General features: G+C 35.9%; 1 protein-coding gene across 2 annotated transcripts in view; it reads left to right on the forward strand.

The window, feature by feature from the left end:
• LOC106462618 (V-type proton ATPase subunit d) overlaps positions 1-9,593 on the forward strand; it is a 48,964-nt gene that overhangs the window by 36,944 nt on the left and 2,427 nt on the right. For both annotated transcript variants that reach the window (XM_022389934.1, XM_013922560.2), the window contains exons 5-7: positions 651-728; positions 1,602-1,778; positions 3,095-3,172. In XM_022389934.1, coding sequence (XP_022245642.1) covers positions 651-728; positions 1,602-1,778; positions 3,095-3,172 — 333 coding nt within the window. The remainder of the gene's footprint in view (positions 1-650; positions 729-1,601; positions 1,779-3,094; positions 3,173-9,593) is intronic.

Below are 9,593 nucleotides of genomic sequence, written 5' to 3' on the forward strand. Positions count from 1 at the left end.
GTCAATAAGTTTGGTATCAAACTATAGATTATAATTCAAATTTTAGAACTGTATATTTCTTAATTTGTTAATGTGTGTCACGTGATATGTTGAATGCGGCACTGGTTCAAATTAGATGTTTGCAAATTCAAAATATTAAGTCTATAGTTTCATACAAATTATAAACTCAAATTACAGATATTGAAAAGCTAGAATATAAATAAGAAGGTATTATCTTTTCTATTTGCTAAGATATTGCAAAATTTCATTAACATTTGCTTACTAATTTAAAAGTTATAGCATGAATACCATAACAAGCACAAAATAGTTACAAGGTCAGTCCTAGGGACTGAACCTGGGTTGAAATAGTTACTACATAGTATGAAGTGAAAAAATTGTATAGTATTCTGAGCATTAGTTTTATTTCTACAAGTCACATTTTATTGTTTAAGTCTGCAAGTCCTCTGTGATTACAAAAAGAATTCAATGAAAGCCCAACGCAGAAATAAGCATACCTGTATGATCAAATATTGGTAAAAAAACATGTAATATTTTAGATTTTGAATGAAATATGAAGTTCAACATTGTGAAGTGTATTAATATATGAACTTAAGAGTTTCTTTCCTATTATATTGCTTTTGTGAATAAAATATTTTTTTCATTCACCCAAGGCATATCTTGAGGCTTTTTACAAGTTCTGTAAAGAGACAGGAGGAACAACAGCTGATGTCATGTGTGAGATCTTATCTGTGAGTAGAGAATGTGTTAATTTCAGGTAACCAACCACACACATCACTAGTGGGGTCCATATACTGCATTATATTTAGTAATTTTATTTTTTTGCTTGTTACAACACTTATTTTCTCTCTGAAATACATAAGAAACCTTAGCAGTAATTACTGGGATTAATAAGAATTTTAATCTATTTTTGTTTTACTCACCTTTTACTGGGGGTTAGTGCAATGAACAAAGTCAAGGAACCACAAATAATTTGATGTGTAAATAGTTTAGGAAAATATGTTGAAAAAAGCTTATGGAGTCCATATGGACTACATCAGTAATTCTAGGGTTAAGGAATATTAGAAACAGTACGTTTTATAGATTAATATTCTTTTTCTTGTCCTAAAGCAACTTGTTATGCAAAACTAGGTTTGTAAGAAATGAAAATCATAACATGCTGACTGTGATTTCCTGTATCTGTAAAGTTGAAAAATAATATTAAGTAAGGGTATGGAGTTTACTTTCCACAAGTTAAAGGATCACATAAATACCAAGAATAATTTGGTTTTTGGAAAAATATTTTCATGCATAATAAGTAAAAGTATGGTTGTATCTTCTAGTGTATGAGATACTTATATAATTCTTATGGAGAATTACTTTAACTATATTATTATGATGAAACTGAAGAGATGTTTGTGTGGTAACATCTGTAATGGGACAAGAATGCCCTTTAGTAAATTTTCTATTGATCTAAATTGATGTAAGAGGCATCTCATACCATCAAAAAATTTAAAAGTACTTTCAGTGAAAAAATTTTACTTTGACAAATTGATAAAGGGCACATCTATGTATATTTTTTTAATGAAGTTAGTAAATGATCTTTTACTTATTGTCACATTTAGTTTGAGGCTGATCGTCGAGCTTTTATCATCACCATCAACTCATTTGGTACAGAGTTGACTAAAGAAGACCGTTCTAAGCTTTATCCTCACTGTGGAAAGTTGTATCCAGATGGTCTGGCTGCTCTGTCCAAAGCTGATGACTATGAACAAGTTAGAGCTATTGCAGAGTACTATGCTGTAAGTAAATTTAAAATGAGATTTTTCACAGTTGAAATTGCAAAATTTATTCTGTCCAGACTTTTTTTTTCTGTAAATGTTCAAGTAAAACAATTCTTATATTTTAGAATAGCTTTGAATCTGTCTTGCTTGTACGTAACTAAACAAAGTTAAGTTCAAGTTAGTTATTGTGAGAAAGGTTAGGTTAGCACAAAACATACAAAAAAAAATTAATCCATCATTAAACAATAGATTCAGAAGTATGAACAAATTGTTCAGCTCTCCATAAAATCATTCTTTGGTAAAACCATGTTGACAAGACAATAAGTTATTCAAATTGACCATTAAATGTGGAGAGTCCACTTGATAGTTATATCTGGAAGTAGGATACAATTACAAAAAAGCATTACATATATATATTTGATGAAATTAAAAGAAGGCAAGGTCTAATTAAATTCAAGTAATTAAACAAATATGGCTGCTTTATCTGACAATGTTACCATAGTTCGTATCAAGTTCTATAGTTATAAATAATTAATAACATACAGTGTATTTGCATTTTCATTGATTTTTTAAACTACAAAATTAAATTTAAAGTCGCTAATCTAATCCTGATTTTTGAAAATGAATACAATGCACAACATAAGTTTTAAAACACGAGACTTCCCGTGAGATGTATGTTCAAAATTATATGTTAAATGTCTACAAGCTAATCAAAAAAGAATAATATCTAGTTAGACTTAGCATTTGTAATTTTATTTTGACAAGTTAAATTTGGTCAATTGCAAAATATATATATATTGTAAGGAAGAAGTTTGATATTCGTTATTAGGTATTTTTATTACACAGTTTAAGACTGCTACACTAGCATACAGTGAACGTAATACCGCTTCCGCAGGAAAATGGCCATATTTGAAACAAGTGTAAGGAAGAACTGTAAATGGCAGATAATAAAACATTTAATCTCTTTAACATGTGGATCATTTGTACAAATACTTTTTCTTCCCTTACCCCATTTGAAATATTATATTTAACAGTTTAGCAAATTATCTGCTGAAGTAAACAACTTCTCATTCCCTACAAATTATTATAAGTTGTATTTCTATGATTTATCATTACTGGAAAAGAAATGTATATTCTTTAATTCAACTTTAAAATTATGGAGAAGTAAAACGTATTTAACAAATCTATATTTCAGAAAAATAGAAAAGAATAAGTGATCTTCATGCAAATTATTGCAATTTGCAACAGGATGTCATATGGAATAAGTTCATTTGTCCCCCCCCCCCTATCATGTTTTAGTAGTATAAAGTATGAATTAAAATTTCTATTTTCAGGAATATTGGACATTATTTGAGGGGTCAGGTAATAATCCGGGAGAAAAAACTTTAGAAGACAAATTCTTTGAACATGAGGTATGGTATTCTTTTTGGTATTAGGAAATCATTATGAATACTTTTTCTTTTTTTTTTCAAAATAGATTACATTTTCCATGTGTATAACAATACAAAATAATTATGATGACAGGGGCTGTATATTTTGTGGTTTTAATTTTGTTAAAATATATTATTAGAAATTTTTTTTAAACTCTTTCATAATGGACATCATTTTGTCTGAATGTCAGGTTTTAATGAGTTACATTCAAAACTTAATTAAACCACTTTCTTATCATGGTATATAAATAAGTTTGGCATAAAACCATAGCTAATAATCTAAATTTTAACAATATATAAGACTTAAGTTCTTAATTTTATAAAGCAATATTAAAAAAAAACTTAATTTCCTCTAGTATGAGAATTGTGACATTTGCTCGGTAAGTATCCCTCTTTTGTAATTTATTTACCATCCCTCTAACAAGTATGAAATTTGATGTAAATTACTCATTATAATGTTGTCATCACTCATACAAGGCATAATTTGTACAGCCTTCAACCTTATTTGGTTACAGAGCCATATAATAGAAAATCTGTCACTCCCACCAGTCACATCCTCTCAGACATTCAGTACTATACTATTTATAACCAATAGAAAGCCAAGGTTTTAATCTAACAACTGAAAAATTATACTATGTTGTTTTTTTTGTAGAGAGAATTGTCTATTTCACTTCACTGAAAACTTTATTCCCACAGGAAACACATGGACAAGCTTAGCTGAATTTCTAACAGCTTTTGTCACATAGTTAGAAAGCCCAAAAATTGTGATAGTTATGGGACATTGACTGTTTGTTGCTTGTTATTATTCCATGTTATTTGGTGCATTATTTAACTTTAAAAAATTATTCAGTTCACTAGTACCATTAGTATAAAAAAAAAAAGTAGGGTTAAGTGTCAACAACAGTTGAGAGAAAAAAAGGAAGACCCAGGTAAGTACTTTATTTCTTGTTTTTTCATGTGTATTCTTTATTTATTATTATAAAAGTAACTAAAATGCAGAAATTAGGAACTTTTATGTCAGGTAATGTTAAATTACGTAAAATAACGAATAATAATTTTTCACGAGGTATGCTTGTTTGTAGTATGTGCATTATGTAATTCAGTAGGGTAACATGAGCTCCAGATTCACCATTGGCTTTACAAGTTTTATGTTGACAGCATTAACTCCAAAATATACTTACGTCTTCTCACACTACAGCAATTACTCTACTGCCAGGGTTTCTTCCTTTGTCCGTCTAAGCATTGGTCTGATTTTTTTTTGCTTGCTCCTCTTTTATGCTCCACGTAATTGCTCTTGGCAGTATTTGTTGAGTGCCACTCATCACCTATGTCAATGCGCCCTCTAACCTGATACTGTATATAAGTACCTCATTCAGATGACAAAGCATTCACTAACAAGGTTCTCTGTACTATGATCATTGGAGATACATTGAGTGTTTTTGTGTTACCCAGTTGATTTTTGTGTAAAAAAATTTTTTTTCGTTTGGCAAGACAATATATGGTGTTAGTATCTGGATTATTATTTCTGGCACAGAAACAAATCTGGTCTCTTTTATCCCACCTGTGATATCTAGTGTCGCTCCACAATTGGAGTGGGGTGGAGAGAGTCAATCTCAGTTGAGACTGGCAGTGATCTTATTCGTAGTAAGATGGTTTGGTGGTGTACCTCCAGGAGGCTCTGAGGCTGCAATTCAAGGCAATTCTGGAGAGAATTTTGATTTGCTTTTTTCTGCACCTTCCTATACTCTGTTGACTTCTCAGGAGGTCACTTTGGGATAAGCTGCCTCAGGCTCCTTTTCTTCAGTTGATCCCTCGAGTGTGTGATCTTTTGGGTCTTTCATGATGGCTGAAAGGTTTGGGAGCAAATACTTAGTTTTCTCTCCATCCACTGACATTGTGGTTCATGTAGGGAGGTTTACTGCTCAGTTATCTAAAGGAACAGCTATGCCTTGCCTACCAAGGTTGTCGGAACTACGTAATTTAGCTTACCACTGCCAAGTGGAAGCATATTCCAACTCTCAAAGAATACTTCTGCTGCTGGAAACTTGGGGTTCTAGAGCAGAGTCTGTAGTTAACCTGAACTTTCTGGGATTTGTCTCCCTCTATATACAGTTCCGAGTTATTTATTATCCCTCTAAACTTTGTTGGAAGACTTTCAGGATCATCAAGTCCATTGATGATGAGTTGGGACCATTGTTAGCATGAACATTTGTTGATTCAGGGCTTCTACATTCATCCCTGTTGTTGTTGCATCACACCTTTCCATGGCTTCTACAGAGGATCATAGTTCCACCCCTATTCGATTAGATTCTGTTCATATTCAAGGGGTACACTGCTTGGTCAGAACGTTGTCAGTGGCATCAGTGACTACTGTGTGTCTTTGGGGTCTGTAGGGGGTCGAGCTTCAAGAATTTTGGAAGTATGGTAAACCATAACCATGGATTCATGGGCACAACAGGTCCTTGAGTCAATATTAGTCATTTAGTTGACGTCTTCACCACAATGATCCATCCAACCTGTGGTGTTTCCTTGTCCTGCAGATTCTTGGATCTTGGAACTTCGTTCTAGGGCTATCAGCGTTTGGTTAATCTGGGGGTAGAGAGAGAGTCATGCCAGTTCTTCCAGGATTTTATTTCTGTCAGTTTGTTGGGCCCAAAAAGATAAAAGACCGGTGTCTAGTCATCGTTCTTTCTTGTCTGTATCAATTCCTAGATTCTCCAAGGTTCATAAGTGACTCATTCCTCACTCTGAGTTGGCATTTTTTACTAGGATTGTGGATGTCCATGTTTGATAACTTCAGCTCTTATCTGCACATTGCCATTATTACCCTATTACCACTATCGGCATTTTTGTGAACATGAGTCAGATACTAGTATTGGTACCATATGGGTTCTGCCAAATCGTATGACCTTTTTCTCGTCACCTCCGTTCCCTAGCTCAGTGCACACATCATTTCCTGGTCGACTGGTTACCACTGGCACCGTCTTTTCAATTATCAGAACATAAAACCAGGATTCTACTTTCAGAAACAACCAAGACAGGTTTCATTATCAGAGCCGAAACATTTGTTCTCGCTCCAACACAATATGTCGTCAGTCTGGGTATTTTTTCGTCATGTATCTCAGTCGGCCTTAACATGCTATGGAGCAGGAAGTTTGACTTTTACTTACCTCTCCCACTGCATGGATGGTTCTTTCTTTTTTGGGAATGTGGACATCACTTAAATCTCTCATGCCTTTGGGACGAGCGCACAAGAGATCCCTTCAGTGGTCTTTATACGACTACTGAATCATAAACAGTGATTTACTGTATTCCACAGTTCCTTATTCAGGATCATTCAGTTTTGAGGAGTGGTCAGATTGAAACAATTCTAAGATATTGGATTCTCTGCTGCCGCCTTGTTCAGAAATCCATCTCTCCACAAATGTCTCATTTCTGGGGTCTACACATGAATGATGAGGCTTCCCTACACAATGTTTTACACATTCTTGATCTCCAAAAGGTGATGTCTTATGGTCTTGGATTATTAAGGGGAAAATCGTCAGGTTTCATTCCGACAATTCAATGGTGGTATCTTGCATTTACCTCAAGGAGGCACTTGCTCCAGGGCTCTTTCTTTTCAAATCTTGAATCTCCTTTCTTAGGACCACTCCTATTGTATCACCTTACCAGCTTCCCATGTTCTATGGGTGATGACTTTAGTGGCAGATCAATTGCCTTGACCCAAACAGATTCTCCCAACAGAATAGATGCTTCATCATAATTTTTCTGTTGATTTGGCTCTCATTTTGAAATGCTGATAGTTGGTGGGTTTACCACTTATTGGAACACCCAACAACTGGCAATTTGGTCTACAGTACCTCACCCTCTTGCTTTGGCAATAGATACATTCAGTCAGGACAGGACTACAACTCTAGAACTTCCCTCGAATTCATATTTTACCCAAGGTACTAGCTATGATTCATTCCAACCCATTGTTGGGTCTTATTGATAGCATCGGATTGGAAGCTAAACCCTGGTTTATGCTCCTGTGGCACCTTTACGATTGCCTACCTCTTTCACGTCCTCTTTGTCCGTCTATGTGGAGGCAACCAGACACCCGTGTTATCCAGAAACTCAGGCTTCAGGCACAAAGGTTATTCAGTCCTTCGTGGCATCGGGGTTTAATTTCTGAGATTGCTATGTATCTGTCTTGGTTATTGCATAGTCCCAAGATAGACATTTATCAACAGAAATGACACACATATGGGCAATGGTGTATTGAGAGGAGGTTGAACCCACTTTGATCAAAAATGCCAACCTGGCTCTTTGGCAACAGTTTTGCATCTTCCACAGTTGCCCTGTATAAGGTGGCCTTATCAAATTCCATTCAATACTCAAGACAAAAATTCTTTGAGTCCCCAATACTCTCAGGCTTCCTCAATTCACTTTGAATCCTTTATTCCAAATGACCATTCCAGTTACATAACTGGTATATTACCAGTTACATTTCGTCCCCTTTCTCAACACCCATTTGTGACCTTAGCCTCAAGTGCCCGTATATCACCTTTCCCTGAAGGTTTATTTTTCGTTGCTGCTGGCTGACCTACAGACATTGCTGGTCAGAGTGGTTTGTGCTGATTAAGCACAGGATGTTTTATCATTCTACCTAAGTCCTCAGATCAGTTCTTCTTCCCTAACAATGTCAGTTAGAGAAGGGGGATAAGTTCTTTTCACCAAATCATCTGATCACTATTTCTCACTTCTTTGACCGATCACATTTGGATCGTTTGTTATGTCTAGTGAGGGTCTTGAAGTTTTTGTTGCCCTTACTAATGCTTTTACAGATGCTAGACAATGATTTATTATTCATTGGTATTATTTCTTTCCCAGGATTTATTCTTGGTACATTGACGAGGTGGGTTCAAAATTGATCCATATCATTTATTCTGGTCTCTCTTGAAGTAGAGGAATCTTCTGCAAGTCAGCTCTGATCATATTCATCACATTTCTATGCCCTTAGCAACCAGGTTGATTTACCCACTAGAGGATGTTGTGTGGGCTGGTATGTGGACCTCCCCCAATACTTTTATCTCACATTATTTGCATGATCTAACAGTATCTTCCTCTGAGGGTTTTCAACTACCCTCTGTAACTATCTTAACCACTTCCGCTAGATTACACAGAGGGGTGAGTATTTTGACTGCTACCTTTCAGGGTCCCTTACCTCATTGTGGCGAGTGTTGCCCAAGCAGGTGTGCTTTTATCAAACCAATTCTGCTTTAGCAAACATTTATCTAGGTTATAACTGGCTCTGTATAAATAGTGTTCCATAAACCACGTAGAGTCTGACCGGGTGGTATTACTGTACTGCCACTCATGAACTATTATGAGTAAAGGGGATTTCGCTCATCCTTGCCAATCATTGGATTGAATAAATCAAGGTTAGTTTGCTTTTAAAAATTTAGGGTACTTGGTTCACCTATTGCACTGTTCCTTAGAGCTCCCCAGTGTGCATTAACCCCTAGATTCTACTAGTAGAGCTAGGGAGTCCTAACCACACCTGGTTACCAGTCACTGGGGAGGTAGACAGAAGCTTTTCCTCCAGAGTGTTAGAGTGAATTTCCTCCACTCTTGGAGAAGAGGACGAAGTTGGGAGCCCTCTTACTCGGGTTCTTGGATTTTTTTTCCCCAGATGACAGTAGGAGAGGCACCACCTTACGCGGAGCCTACTCATAATACCAGTTCAGATTTTATGCTTGGCTATCCGGTTGGGTTGAACATGGCCCATCTTTTTGATCAATATGGCTTCAGTACATTGTTCATGGAAGAGGGTCTATTGTTTCCTCATAATTCCAAACACAGAGTGGTTCCATCCTGGGTCCTTGGATGAGCACAGTTTGTTCCACTTGCCCCCATAATTATGGGGGCAAGTGGAATTTACCTTGCTCACATGGTTTGGAAGTGAGGATGAGTTATATTTCCTCAGGTTGAGCAAGGCATACAAGGTCATTCAGACCCTGGGGTGTTGCCTTTCGAACTTCTTCAGGTTGAGAAGAAAGTTTGTCTACTTCGATGTTGCTTACCTTCTCGTCATAATTCAGGTGGCTCAGAATGCATCACTCTAGTGAGAGAGGAAGCAAGTATGTTTGGGAAGTTAACATTTTCTTAAATTGAAAATGTATTTCCAATAATACTTACCCTCCACTAACACTCTCTCACCCTTCCTCCCCACTAAGAGTTGGTGTTAGAGACTAGGAATTGAATCAGTCTTGAAAAAGTGGGAACATTATCTGAATGAGATGCTTATACACAGTTCCAAGATAGTGTTACGAGACAAATATCGCCAAGCACAATTAAGTGGGGTATAAAGGACTGGAGCAAGCAAGAACAAATCAGACTAACGCTTAGATGGGTAAAGGAA

The sequence above is a fragment of the Limulus polyphemus genome, unplaced genomic scaffold, assembly GCF_000517525.1.
Source record: "Limulus polyphemus unplaced genomic scaffold, Limulus_polyphemus-2.1.2 Scaffold1209, whole genome shotgun sequence".
Classification (NCBI taxonomy): domain Eukaryota; kingdom Metazoa; phylum Arthropoda; class Merostomata; order Xiphosura; family Limulidae; genus Limulus; species Limulus polyphemus.